General features: G+C 47.5%; 1 protein-coding gene across 1 annotated transcript in view; it reads left to right on the plus strand.

Annotated features, from left to right (window-relative positions):
• The window catches only part of spt4 (Transcription elongation factor subunit spt4), a 54,351-nt gene extending 43,713 nt beyond the window's left edge, over positions 1-10,638 (plus strand). Inside the window, exon 4 of the mRNA XM_065453091.1 lies at positions 10,405-10,638. Within this exon, the coding sequence (XP_065309163.1) occupies positions 10,405-10,523 (119 nt within the window). The 3' untranslated portion in view covers positions 10,524-10,638. The remainder of the gene's footprint in view (positions 1-10,404) is intronic.
• The last annotated feature ends 4,504 nt before the right edge of the window (positions 10,639-15,142 follow it).

Consider the following 15,142-nt stretch of genomic DNA (forward strand, 5'->3'; position numbering starts at 1 on the left):
AGAAATCTGTTTTATACGCCGAGAGGCAGGGTCGGAATTTACGATGTCCCTTTCATCGGACAAGATGCTCGGCAAACATGGTCAGGGGGTCACACCGTGCGAGCTCCGGCGCGTTTTATTTTCTATTCAAGCTCGAACGGAGGGAGGGGTCAAGAGATAAAAGAAAGGAAGTGTTACTGAGCGGCACACTGTCTGGGGGGCTGGCGCTTACGCATGACGTGCAGTAGCGGCCTCTACGTTTTCAGCCCTCACGGGCAAATATACGGTCGCCGAGGTACCGTATGCCGTTTAGGCTGCTCGGGGTGTCCACCTGTTGATGTGACCGTTTCTTTCTTTTCTTTCTTTCCTGCGTGCTCCTTTCCCGCTTGCGTTGTTATCAGCCGCTCGCCTCTGGGCTTGTTACGTCTTACGGACAACACGTTCCGGTCGCAAGTCTTCCCTAGTTATCGCGCATTGTCGTCCTTGCGGCGGCAGTGTCATCGAACGCGTCAAACGTGCGTAAGCTCTTGCGTTGTCGCACCGAAGGTGTCGCAACTGGGCGCTAGCTGGCGTAGTACATGGATATTCCATGCGTCGATATGAGTGTAGCTCGTGTATATATATAGCTCCGGGCCTGAGCACGAAGCGGGCGCAGCGCGCCTGAGAATTCTTTTCCGTTCTTTATGTGACACCGCGATCGAGTGGACCGCCGGGCTGTGCCCGGCAGGGAGTAGTCGGGGCGTCTCTCGGCCCTCTAGCAGCCTGTCGTAATAAATTCCAGAAACACGTTCACTGCGCGAAAGCAGATGTTTTTTGTTCGGTCCGAAGGCGGGCATCGAAGGGCGTTCGCGTGTGTCCGGTTCCCGTGCGTGTAACTTGGCCGCTGTTCTCCGGAGATGTAGCCTTTGAGGCGTTTGCTCTGTATCCGTCCTTCGCAATGGTATCGCGTATATGGATCGCTTTCGCTTGAAAAAAAAAGTTATTCGTTCAGGCGTCCTTCGCGAGAACCTTTTGTCGCAGAACATAGACGCGTTGTCGCGCGGTGTTAGCATGTGGCATAAGTTTGGAGACGTGTCCACCACATCGGCGTGGACTGGCGCGTCACATCGCGGACACCTGTTGCGACGGCTGCAAGGAAGCAAGCGCTCCGTCATTTTTCATTAAAGCGAAACTTCGTTAGCTTAACTCCTCGAGTTTGTAATATCGTCGTCGTGAACCTCGGCGTGGAAAATGGGCCGGATACGGAGTACTGTGGTCGTTTCCCGGAGACTGTGTAATCAAAGCCTTTTGGCCGAACCCTGCACCAGTGCACGGTATGTCTCCTCGAAAGGATTTTAGTGTGACCTTCAACCTGGGTCGAACCTGGAGGCAGTGCTATGAAAGGCGTGAGTGGGCTCATCCTGATAACGCATTCCAGCCGCTTAGGTGTAGCAGGTGTGCTTTTTATTCTTTGGCTCTTTTTTTTTTCTCAGTTAGGCGTCGGTGTCTTGCCGGGTAGACGCAGAAGGGGGGGGGGGGGGGGGAGGGGCTTTCTCATGCAGCTGAGGCGCGGAAAGGGAGAACACGGAGAACAACTGCGGCCGCTCTGCGACGGAGAACAACACGGAGAACAAGCGCAGCCGCTCTGCGACGTGCGGCCGCGCACGTCGCAGAGCGATTTTCGCTGACAGCTTTCACATGCGTTTGCGGCAGCGCGGTATCCGTCGCAGCGATGCGCAAGGTTGCCTCCTGCTCAGAAGTGTCCATGTATGCGCCGTTAAATAAAAACAAAATAGAAACTGGTCAAATATTCGAATTTTCCTATTTTTATTCAGTAATAGAAGAGGTACACCATTTTTAACGTTCAAAAGCGTTGAGACAATGACAGCTTGCAGGTGCGGTGAGTGCGGCGCTGCACAACGCACAACACCGCGAATATGAGCGCGCGGCTTGTGCGGCGTCGGTGGGGTGGTTCCGTTTAGTACACTCTAGTTTTGTTGTTACTATGGAGGCCACACCTTCTTTCCTGGATGAGTATTTGCTTTTGCAGAAGAACAAGCTACTATGGAGTGTGCATGTATAAGCAGCTGGCCCAATTTGTAGCGATGAAGAGGTTGACGTCGGTGGCGATCAAGTGGGTACGTGCCTTATGTTGAAGCGGCGTCCTTCTCCCGACCTGGATAGCGCGCGGCTTCACCTTTGAAACGAATTGTGTAAGCGGAAGAGAAGAAAAAATGTTTATGAAGCTCCTAAGCCGCAAACGCTGGTGGGTACCCACGCCCTAAACGTAGCTAAAGCTGGCGCGCGACAATGCTCCACAGAGCTACCAACGCGCGGCAAAACAGGAAAGCTCCTATTTCGATGGCGCTTTGTTTCGTCACACACGTTGCCCCTCCCACATCGCACCGATCGCTGCGACTGGGCGACGGCGCGACCAACTTGCTGGAATCCAGTCGCGGAGAGCCCACGACGTCGCGGCGGTCGCTGAGCGACGGAATTCGCTGTGTCGCCGACCGAAAATCGCGCCATGTGAAACAGCCTAGAGGGTTTTGGAGAACCAGCTGCATAGTGCCGCTGGCTTATACGTTGAAAATGGTGTTCCTACGGCTCAATGCCGCCTTGAAGGACAGTCACCAAAGCCTCAATGGGTAGTTGCGATTGATCACGTCTCTGCAAGAGATGCAAGACGCGTTAAACGCGAAGCGTTACGTCTTGTGCTTCTTTGTACATACACTCGTACTCGCAATTCTACCAGCCCCGCAAGACCACCAGCGTCTCATTATTCATATTGTGATGGAAGCCGTCGTGAAGCTTCGTTTCAGCCTTTTGGGATCCGCATAAATGAATGAATGAATGAATGAATGAATGAATGAATGAATGAATGAATGAATGAATGAATGAATGAATGAATGAACGAACAAAACATTTGAATATAGGATGGCTCAATCTTTTCCCGATCTTTGATACTCTATAAATACACGCTTGCTTGTACGCGTGATTGAGGGAAGCGGCAAGTTTTCTGCCTGAAAAAGGGCGTGAAACGCAGCCGTTATTGTCTTGCGAAAGTCGTGAATTGAGATTGCCACCCGTCGTTCAATCGCATTATAGCACTTGGCCCGCCATCATTTGCGGTTTCTCTCCGGCCTCTGAGCATTTGTTCATGTCGGGATTGCGTGCGCGTATGTGTGGAGCCAGGTCGGGCGCGCGCACATTCCATATGTCGACTTATGATTCACTGTTTTCGAGATATGTCTGCGATCGAATGGCACTGTTTTGCGGTAGCCAATACTTACTGCAATTATCATCGTTGGACTGAATGACCACAGGATGACGGCTGCTCCCATTCGAGTCTTCTTGTTTGTGAGCCACTGCTGAGAAGTGTGGGCTTAAATTAATTGTACATGTTCGGTCGTGTTAATCGTTCCTTTCTGTGACAGACTACCACTGCATATAACTTTTGCTTTGATTCCTCCGTGCGCGCCTATTTGAAGCACACGTGTACACGCGCTAGTGACTTTTTTCTGCTCCCCTGTGTGTCGTCGCCGACTCTTAGCAAATTTTGTGATGTCCTTTAATTAATATCCTGGCCGGTTCATTGGTGAAGATGGTAGCGCTTTGCGGTTTTAGTCACGCGCGGTTGATTTCCATCTTATGCGCCGCTTTTCTATGCTATTTAGTGACAATTTCTTTGTCTGCTGGTTTCCAGCCGCATTGCTTCGTTTTATTCAACTGTAACTTTATATTTTGATAGTTACTGGCATTTACTATTTTATTCCCCTTCTTTTTTTTCTTGTTTAGGTACTTTTGCGTTGAAGATGCAATGAAGTTTTGAAACAACTGGTAGACGACGTAGCGGTAGTTGTTTTCTTCTTCTTGTTTGTTTTGTTTTCCTAAGTCAAACACACCCTTCACAACTCTTGGTGCCCATTTGGGTATCTTGACTTTAATCCTCTTCAAAAGTTGACTCTCAGGTGATCGCGTAAGATGTTGATCTCGGATACAAAGTCAGACGCATGCGGAACTAAATGTGGAAGTATAGATTAAGTGCAGTTCGACGTAAGCTTTTGCGAATATTGACACCAATCCGATCTAGAGCACTACGTCGAGCACTACGTCGTCACAGACGAAAAAAGCGTCCGAGAAGTGCATATCTGACACCGCGAGTTGACATGAAAATCCACGCAGGATCTGTATAGCGTCAGCATACCAAACGACCACAGATTGTGGCATCTTCATATCCGTGTTTAGGCCAATGAATACGGTTTTTTACCAGGGAACACGAGCAAACGGTTACTCTCACCTCTTATAGCGATGCTGTCTCCAGCGTCTATAGCGGTGGTATTTAAACAAAAGACGAGCTTATCGCGTTTTTTACATACCGATCGGTAATAAGAGGCGTATCAAGAGCAGCTCCGTCGCTCGGCTGCACTTTTTTTTTTTGTTCTGAGGAGGACATGTACCGGCATTCAAAAGAAATAGATCTGCCTCGTGGAGTACTTTTCTCGGAATTGATCGTCGGTGCTTACGCCTGCATGATCGTGCTCTCTCTCCTCCGACTACGAAGGCGGAAATGATTCGTCGCCTCCCGTTGCTGCTGGGCGCATTGATGGACGTCGGTGCGTGACGATGGTGGTGTACAGGGTTTCTTGAATGCCTGCAAAGAATTCAGATGGCCGCGGTGACTATTCGGCACATACATCGAAGTGTGTGAGTCAGTCCTCGAACGCGCGTGGTTTTGGAAAATTGTCGAACACGCCGTCGGACCGTGTAACGAGTGATGGAACGAAAAAAAAAAAATACAGCCGCGACGTTAAGAAAGAGGAAGACGTCGTTGTGGTTAAGGAGAGCAAACTGGTGTGACCGATCAAGGCAGAAAGCTGGGCTAGTTGGTGTGACATCATTAATCAAAAGACTAGCGCAAATAACAGGGGCACAGATGGATTAGCTCTCGTCCTATCGCTTCCTCCGTCTGTGTCCCTGTTATTTTTGCTAGTCTTTTGATTAATGGTGTGACCGATATCCCGCAGTGATTTAAGATGAGAAAAGGTAGCTGGGCAGGTAGCGCAATAACCGGTAATAACAGCAGGATAGGTGGATCTCGGGAAGGGAAGACGCAGAGGAATAATTGCTGTGATGAGATGGAAACAGTTGCAGGCATATTTATAAATAAAACGCGTATAGTGAAACGTCCCAGTAAGAGCGTAAGCAGGCCGTGTATACGCCACTTGGGTTGATGACGCGGAATTTACTTTTCTTGACTGCTGAATAGTTTTCGAACTCCCGCATGGACGATGGTATGCTTACGGAATCTTGTTGTTTGCTTTCGGTGACTTGAGCATCCTGTCCTGAAACTCTCACATGTGTTCTTGTACATGGATATATACAAGCATATATATATATATATATATATATATATATATATATATATATATATATATATATATATATATATATATATATATATATATATATATATATATCCAAGATGGTAGGGGTAATTGGAAATCGCGGCCGAGAGGCCTTTGTCCCGAAGGAAACATAAAGTTGGCTGTTGACGACGACTCGAGCGCTAGTCCCGTCCCGAGGCAACCTACTGTTCTTAAATAATTAACTGTACCTGGAATAAAAAGAAAAAAAAATTAAATGTCAGAGCAAGAAAAATGGGAAGGCTAGACTTGACGATAGTGTACGTGTTGGTCTGTTTGATTAGAACGTCTACGTGCGGTGCTCAGTTATTACCTCCTCCTTTCCGCTCAGGACCAGCCAGTGCTTCGTTTCTAGTGTCATGGCCGCTCGATCAAGAAGCAGCCGTGAGAATATGCTATAGCGAAAGCACCTACACTTTCCGTGTTCATTGCGGTGGCATGTTCTCGCTTCGGTTGTCCGCTGATGGTATGCGCACAAACCACGTGGCAGTGAGGGAACTGGATGCAAATGCTACCATCTCGCTTTCTAAACGTGCAGGCAGTCGTCCACCTACTAACAGCGCACATTCGATTGCCCCTTTTAAAGGGACACTGGAACGGAAACACAGCTCAAGGTTTGTTGGGGAATTGGTGTTTTAATATACCATAAACGTCACTTCTATACCGTGAGAAGATGCACGTTAAATCTGTGAAAATCACGAAATCCGTCATGTAATCCTGCTCACGCGCGCGCCGCGATGCATGAGTAGAGCAGACGCTCTTTTTTCCCCTTGCTGTGTTCAAAAGCAGCTCAAGACTGAACTCGGCAAGTTTCAAGAACTTTTGCTGATGCCAGAGTGGCTTCTTGTACGAAAAAAGAAAAAGCGGTTTGAAATCCGTGACGTCACACTGACGTTCCTATCTATACGCAATTAAAGGGGCAAAAAAAGTTAACTTTTTCTCTGCTAATAATCTGAGGGAGAGACCATCAGCCTGGTTCACGCATTCGTAATTAGCCGACTCACATACGCCCTTCCATATCAGGCCTTGACAAACCAAGAGATTAAAAAGGCAAACGCAATAATAAGAAAAGCCTTCAAAGCCGCCCTTGGTCTTCCCGAATGCGCTAGCACAGAGAGATTCGAGGGACTGGGCCTGCACAATGCTTTCGACGAGTACGCAGTCGCGACGTTATATGCCCAGAAAGAACGACTTTGTTCTTCAACTCAGGGCAGGGAAGTATTGGCGAGGTTAGGCTTTCCTCTGAGACCCCAGTATTGCGGAGAGGAAACGGCACAGATAGACCGCAATGTTCGATCGTACATCGCGGTGGCCCCAATTCCCAAAAACATGCACCCCAAGTACCATCCCGGACGACGCAGAGCAAGGGCAAAGACCCTTCACAAACGTTTCGGCATGGGACCGGGGGTGTATTATACGGGTGCCAGTCGAGCCAGCTCAGACACTTTCACCATAGTTTCTACATGCAACAACAACATAACAACGGCATCCTTCAAAACCGCCTCGGCATGCGTGGCAGAGGCTGCAGCCATCCCCTTGGCCATTCAGGATGCCGAGCGCCAAACCAATTCGGCTGTCATATTATCCGACTCACAAGCGGCTTGCCGCCTGTTTTTACAAGGAACGGCACCCAAATCAATAATCAAAATTTTAGGCACTCAACTAGAGGGGCACCACACTATCGTCTGGTGTCCGGCACACGAGCGACTGGCAGGACACGCTAGGGCAGACCGTATTGCTCGAGGTTTGAACGTCCGAGCAACGGCATGGCCTAGCGATGACCTTCCACCGAATTCTCGTGACATCCTCCTACAGCAAAGGCAGGAGCGGAGACGTTTTGGACATCCTCACTCCGATTTAAACAGCCAACAGGAGAGGGACTGGCGTCGTATTCAGACGAATACATACCCCAACCTGCACCACCTACACAGAATACACCCCACGAGGTTCACTGACGAGTGCCCGTGGTGCACAGACACACCCACACTAAAACACATCACATGGGAGTGTCCCAGGAGGCCTCCGCACATAGACAGTCCCATATTACACGAACATCCACTAATGAGGAATAGGCAGTGGGAGGCATGGCTTGCGTACGAGGGTCGGGAGAGCCAGTGGGGCCCTGGAATAGGGGCTCCAACCATCGTGCCTTGTTTTATTTACATTTAATAAAGTTTTACTCTCTCTCTCTCTCTGCTAATAATCAACATATTAACGAGAGAAAATAAAAATAGAGTTCTTATGTAACATTATCGTTCTAAATTGCTCAAGTGTTTTTTTTTTTCCTCTAGCGTCTTTGTAACCACGTGTTTGTTGCACGTGCAAAAGGCCCACGCAATGTAAGAGAAATCCTCGCCCTTGGGATCGCCGGCGCGCCTCTACGAACTTCCCCACGTGGCTTCACCTTGAAAATCTCGTTCTCTCCCCATCTCTCATAACACCGGCTCCACGATGTCTCCCGAAGGGACGCGCTAAACACCCTTCATTGTGCGCCGCCGCGTCCGACTCCTTGAAGGTTGCGTTCGGACTCGAGTGTGGTACTTGCGTCCTTGCCACCTCCCCGCGTGTCGGCGGTGGTCGTCCGAAGGTTACGTCGGCGGGGATCGGAGGTACTTGCTGCAATGTGTAGAGTCATCGCACCCCCCCCCCCCCCTCCTCCCTCCCTCCCTCCCGTCTCCAGGGTCGAACGGTCAGTGTGAAACGAAGACCTTGTAAATGCTCCACACGTTCTCCGTGGCGGTGCTTATTTCTCGCCGGCTACTAAGCAGATCCGTCAGCGCTGTTGCTTCTCAAGCCCAACCCCCGCACATGCGTGCCTGTTGTGTGCGTACATGTGTGCTTGTTATGTGCGTTTGTCGCAGTAAACGCAGACGCCCCCCCCCCCCCCCCCCCCACACACACACGCATACACACAGCCACCTTGCCGACACTCCCCTCTCCATTGTGAAAATATCGGGCAGAGAATGCGCTTCCTATTTTGCACTCTTCTTCCGCGAGTTGTGTTTGTGTGGGAGAGGCCGGTCGCTGCCAAGGTCAGTCGGCGTTGGTCAGTGCCGCGCGCTGTGAGCAGAAGGGGCCAGTGGGTCACAAGGAAGCGAGTTTCCGTTTCACGTGGCCGTCGCCGCCACCACCTTCTTTCGTTTTCTTTTTTTTCTCTGGAACTTTGCGCCAGTTGGGAAACGTGTAAAAAAGTGGCGGTAGTGAGACGACGAGGCCTCCTCTTTGGGAACGGAGCTCCTCTCTATGGACTGGAAGCATCGGGTTCATATTTCTGGAAGTGTTTCCTGGACGCTTGTCCTTGAAAGCTGCGGCCAGCGGGTGCCACTTAAGATTGTGCTGATTTCCGAGATTCGCGCGACAGTTCTGGAATCACCTTCTAAGTGTTGTTAGCTTCGAAATAATTACCCGGGCATAGGATACACTCACTACGATACGTGCGCTTGGCCCCATCACCGACGTTTAATATGAATTTGCGCCAGTTTTTTTTCCGTCGTAGCTTTTCCACGAGCTATAGGCTCACCGAAAAAGCTAAATCAATTCTTAATTTAGACGCATAAATTGAAGTTGACGAGTAAACTAGAAACATTGGCAGTGTCAAGCGTGGACTACAGTCCTGAATTTCAATTTGCATTCTTAGGCAGAGAAGTCGGCTTTATCGCGAACTCCTTGGTTCATATACTTTTGCTCAAGGGAGTACATGCGTCTGGATTCTCTCTCTTTCTCTCCTTTATTTTTTCTACGGTGAGTACAAAGCGCCACCTAAGTTCGCCATGCCAGCCAGCCTCACTTACTTTTATCTCGAATTTGTTGCTCATCCCGTGTTTTGGACTTCAGTGCGCCGAAAAAAAAAAAAACCTAGTTCGTTTGATGTCCTTGCTAATAACCGATGTTTTGCATAAATTGTCATCGTACTAGGTAGACCAAGGCCTACAGCATCAGCGGAACTTGCCACTTTTTCTGTGCTTATCAACGACGAACATCATTCAGTCTCAAATTTTCTGCAAACGCCCCTCGTGAAGTCTCACCGAAGTCGCTTCGCAGCCCCGCGTCGAAGTGCGCGTACATCCCCTCCGTCGAGAGCCGTGATGCGTGGCTCCCAGCTCGACCGTTGCTATGCGCATGGCACGACGCCTTGCACTGGCGTTCGCACAGCGACAGCAGCACTGCATAGGAGATAGCCCTCCCTCCCTTCGGTGGGCGGCGGATGGGCGTTCGGGGCCGACCTTGAAATAAAAAAGAAAGTTGATCGCATATTCCGCTTAGTGTGGCTATATTCACGTGGGAGTTGGAGGGGGGGGGGGTCGCTCTGTGCATTGCTCGCTTGGCTGCGTGCTTGTGCTGCTCAAAAGAGCGCGCATAGTGAAGACGTTCGTCTGGATCTTGTATCAAGCCTCCTCTCGTATGCCGGCGTTGATCCGCCCCTGCATCGGACCTTCACTACCCTCCCCTCACACCCCAACGATCTCTGCATTTCGCTTTGTCCGTACCGCTTCTTTCCACCGAGCCCGTCCGTATCCGACAGCGTCTCATGCATTGGCGGGAGCATAACTTATGAACTCGGGCGTGTTACGCAAGACGAGACGGCTGCTGGATGGCTTGTTGTATCTAAGGGAGGAAGCCGTTCTGCTTCCGAAGATTTACGTGCGTACGTCTGGCGCAGTTTCCAGACGCGTGTGAGCTTGCGTGACGAAGTGAGTGGGGAAGGGGGGGGGGGGCGTAGAGAAAGAAGAAGAATGAAATTCCGCCCTGTGCTAAAGTAAAGATAGTGGAAGAACAATCGTTTTCGCGTTGACGTGTTCCCCTGAAGAGGTGAAAAAAAAATAGTCTACATTCTCTACATCTCTACATTCTGCCTCAACAGGACACGCACATATTCCAACAGGTTGCGTCGTTCGGTATTCTTGTGTAGCGTATTTTGACGCCTCATCCTAATGGGCCCTTGTGTGTGTGTAGTACACGAATGCCAAATCGTAATGCGGGTTCCTTAACAAAAATATCTCTTGTTTTTTTTTTCTTGCAGGCCGCAAGGCTAAGGGCATCTACGCCATTTCGGTGTCGGGCCGACTTCCGATGGCGACAGTGCGTGAGTTGAAGAGCAGGGGCATCACCTACAAGTCTCGTGACACCAGCACGGTCTGATTGCCCTGACGGAGGGAACAACCAAGACAGGCCAGCTGCGGCGTCACCCCCGCGCGTCGTCTCTGCGCCCTCAGCCGCGGGTTTTACTGTAAATAAAAGTGTGCATATAAACTTTTGTCGCCTGTCTGCGCAATTCGCAGCATAAGTGCTGACACACTGGCACACTTTTCTTTATTCAGGTACCACAAAGAGCCCAGAGGGCGTTGCGTGAGGGGGGAGGGGGGATTACAATGAATGGGACAAAAATACCCAAAATACACTAGAAAGTATGAATTAGAACAACAAGAATCAGTAAACACGAATCTGTGCAAAGACAATTACTTATTACAGTGTATATACAATATGTGAAAAAAGTGTGTTAATCACAAGGTTCAAGGTTCCTAAAATGCTTCAAACACTTACACGAATCTGTGCAAAGACAATTACTTATTACAGTGTATATACAATGTGTGAAAAAAAGTGTGTTAATCACAAGGTTCAAGGTTCCTAAAATGCTTCAAACACTTATCATAATGAGCGGTATTACATGTATGTGATAAAACATCCCTAAGTAAAACAAGGAGGAAATTGATTGTTGATTACTAAACATGAAAGCAAAGTACCAGATTAAACCAGAGCCTCATTTCATAACATCATCAGAGCGTCGTTTTTACAGCCAAGCTGTATATGGCTAGGGTTCCATGCCTTTTTGTTCTCCGTGAACAAAAGCTATCATCAATGGCTAATACCCTCGTAAGCATTCATCCTCCCGTAAGCAAGCAAAAAATGCAATGGCTCATAGTCCCGTAAGGCAGAGGGTACAAGCACTCGGCAAAATGAAGCGAACAGTGCTTAAATTCTTTCTAATCAGGCATACAACATACAGAACAGCATGTCGAAAACTCATCAGTGGCTCATACCCCCGTGAGCAATGGCTCATACCACCGTAAGCAAGCAAAAAACGCAATGACTCGTAGTACCGTAAGGTTCGTGGCTAGTCAATTTGCGTGAACTAGCTGCGATGACACTACCTCTGTTGTCGTTGTCGGCGATTTCAGTATGGACGTGTCGGTATCGAGAAGGGAGCGGTTTAGGCGTTCCGTGTTGCAGACATATCCCTTGCGATGCCACACCCGATCCGGCCTATCGACCACCCAGTGGCGTACGCGCATCGATTTGACATTATCAAAGAATGTGATCGCAGTTGCGAGTGAAGTAATGACCATCAATCAAGACAATACATGAGTGTGCGCGCCTTTCGTCACGTTGACCACGCATCGAAACAATAAGTGAGTTGGTACCTTTGTTCAAAATTATGTGTCACCTCCGTGTCGTGTGCTAAACAACTTCGCTGGTCAACCACATTCACAGAGTGGAATGACTCGTGATTTTTTTATTTTTATCCTTCTTTTATTTTTTCCCCTTCCCCTTTTTCGAGAGAGGGGAGGGGGCAAGAATTACTGATAACCATTAATTCAGATTTCTAGGAGCAACTTCAAACTATTTACAAATGAGTCATGATTAACTATGCATGTGATGTCAGCATTAAGCAGATTCCATTGACCGATGGCGAGGAGGAGAGGTGAGTGGAAAAACGGATTAGTGCGGGCGAAGATAGGTTCAATTTTCAGTTGGGGATCAAGTCGCGAAGAGTCATGGCGAGTTGGCCTGATATTTAGGGTAACGTGGACGATTGATTGTGGTAAAGTTAATGAAAGAACGACAGTAGTGTCAGTAGCCTGCGCTTTTCGAGAGGAGCTAGATTAATTGAAGAATAGATTTCCGAAACACTTGTTGTGCAGTGTGGTCTACTATTAAAGGGAACACTATAATGTGCGGCTCTCACTCTGTTGGTGCTGCATCTGTAAGTACATGCTGAAGTTGTGTCAATGCACTGCATCAGTGTGTAGAAAGGTGCCAGCGCCGCCAATCGGAAGTCATCTGCTGTAAAGCGGAGTTATTGTACAGTTGCCAGAGGGGAAAATTCGCACGGTATTGACATTCCTGTGTTCCCTTTAACAGTGGACCGCACTGTACGTGAGTAGTTTCTTGTGATGAAGTGAGCAGCCTTATTTTGCAGAAACTCCACTTTGTGTTTAATGTAGTCCTGGTGTGGATTCCAAATGAAGGAGGCGTATTCGATTCTAGAGCGTATTTGGTAGCCACTGGTATCAGCCAAAAAGTTCGTTCGGGGGTGTGGGGGCAGGTTGGCTCACGTTGCAGCTCAGCCTCCTCCGTATAAAGTTTGTGAAGGGATCAAATACATGAATAATAACCGCATTGCCATTCCCAAAGATGCTGCAAATGAATTATTAAACCCTACGAACTGTCAAGACAAGTAAAATATGTATTTTTCATAAAAGAATATACTTGTTTATCCCAAAAGTTGCGCCCGAAATAACTGATATCAATGTTTCCATGTTTTTTGTCTATTTAATAAGTAAAGATAATGTCACACGAACTTTAGAGCTATATCAGTTCGAAACCAGCAAAGCAGTGCATGCCGCTGATATGAAGAATGTAAAGGCCATGAAATGGAACAAGTTGAGGACAAATATTTTAATGAAACTTTGTCAGTCAAGAACCTTGTTTACGTTTTTGTACATATGCACCCGCCAGGGAAAAATCTCAATCACACTGTGCTTTGTTCCAAGGTATTGCGCAGGAGCAGCTGTCACCGGTCGTGTATTGTAATTGCACTGAAATTATAGTCGCAACAGAGAGCACATATAAAAAGCAGGAGTTCTGCAAAATATACGAGGGCGAGTCAAAAGAAAGTGAGAAAATGCGAATATATGACAAACGAGGTGCTTTATTTAACAGTAGTCTCCACGAGCATTTAGACATTTGTCCCACTGAATAACGAGTCGCGTGATTCCCTTCTCATAAAACTCCTTGGGTTGCTGCTTCAAAAAGTTTGTCCCTTACTCTTTCACGTCATCGTCCGACGCGGATCTGGTTCCCTTGAGCTGTTTATTCAGTTGCCCCAAAATGTCTCAAGGCGACAGATTTGGGCTGTATGGCGGATGCTGCAGCGTTTCCCATTTGAACTTTGCCAATTTTGTGTTAACCACATCAGCGACGTGGGGATGGGCATTGTCGTGGAGCAAGGTGACCCCATTCGTCAATTTTCCACGTCGTTTGTTCTTGATTGCGACACGCAGCCGATCCGGCCTTTCACAATATCGGAAACGATTGATATTCTTTCCAGGTTTAGCAAATTCCATCAGTAATGGCCCCCGACGAGCGAAAAAAAAATATTCAACAACACCTTTCCGGCAAAAATGACAGCCTTTGCTTTCTTTGGGGGTGGTGAATTCGAATGTTTCCACTGCAAGCCTTGCCATCGTGTCTCAGGCTCGTAGTAGTGACATTTTTATTTTTATTTTCACAATACTGCGGACATCTGTCCAAGCAGGAGGGGGCTACGTGAGCAGATACAAAAATAAGCAAACATACAATATATACAAGGGTTACAGTCAACAAGATTCATTAAGTGGGTGGCTGTAACCAGTGGGAATTTCCAGGTAGGAAACCCCCACTGGTTACGCAGCAAACATACGCAAACATACAATATATACAAGGGTTACAGTCAACAAGATTCATCAAGTGGGTGGCTGTAACCAGTGGGAATTTCCAGGTAGGGCATTCCAATCATTGATTGTTTTCGGAAAGAATGAGTTTTTGAAAAGGTTTGTTCGTGCGAAGATCGGTTTTAAATACTGGCTGTGTTTGTGGCGGGAAATTCGAGATGTGTCCTTAATAATATAGTCACGCGGTTGTATTCCTAGTTTCCCGTAATAAAGCTGGCGAAGGAAGTTTAATCTGGCAGTTTTTCTTCGATCAGTTAGTGGTTCCACGTTTGCGGCTTCCAGCATACTCGTTGAAGAATCACGTCGTTTGAAGCGCTTATAAATGAAGCGCGCGGCTAACCTTTGAATTCTTTCTAATTTTTTAATACCTACCACTGTGTGTGGATCCCAAACGATACTCGAATATTCTAAGAGAGGCTTAACGTACGTTTTATAAGCTTTTAATCTTAATGAGGATGTGGAGTCACCTAACTTAAACTTTAGAAATCCTAATCTTTTTCGGGCTGCACAGGTTATATTGTCTGTGTGAGGCACCCAGGATAGTCGTGAAGTTAAAGTTATCCCCAAGTATTTGCAGTTTTCTACTTTCCTAATCTTATTATCCTTTATTTTGTACAAGTATTCTAGCTTTCTTAACTTATTTGTAATACACATATGCACTGTTTTGTCATAATTAATAATCATATCCCATTCATTGCACCATTCTGCCAACCTATCCAAGGTTTTTTCCAGAAAAAGCTGATCAGAAACAGTTCGAATGTTGCTAAATATAATACAATCATCTGCAAACAATTTGACGCGAACAGGTGATTCCACAATTTTAACTAGGTCATTAATATAAATATTAAACAGTACTGGACCCAGCACTGATCCCTGAGGTACGCCTGAAGTTACCCCCAAAAACCGGGAGCATGATCCATTTATTTCCACATACTGCTTACGACCAGTCAGGTATGAATTTACCCAGTTTATGATCTGTAGGGGTATTCCGAGAAGTTTCATTTTATATATTAGTTTCGAATGAGGGACTCTGTCGAAACCCTTAGA

This window comes from Dermacentor albipictus, chromosome 2, assembly GCF_038994185.2.
Source record: "Dermacentor albipictus isolate Rhodes 1998 colony chromosome 2, USDA_Dalb.pri_finalv2, whole genome shotgun sequence".
In the NCBI taxonomy this organism is placed as follows: domain Eukaryota; kingdom Metazoa; phylum Arthropoda; class Arachnida; order Ixodida; family Ixodidae; genus Dermacentor; species Dermacentor albipictus.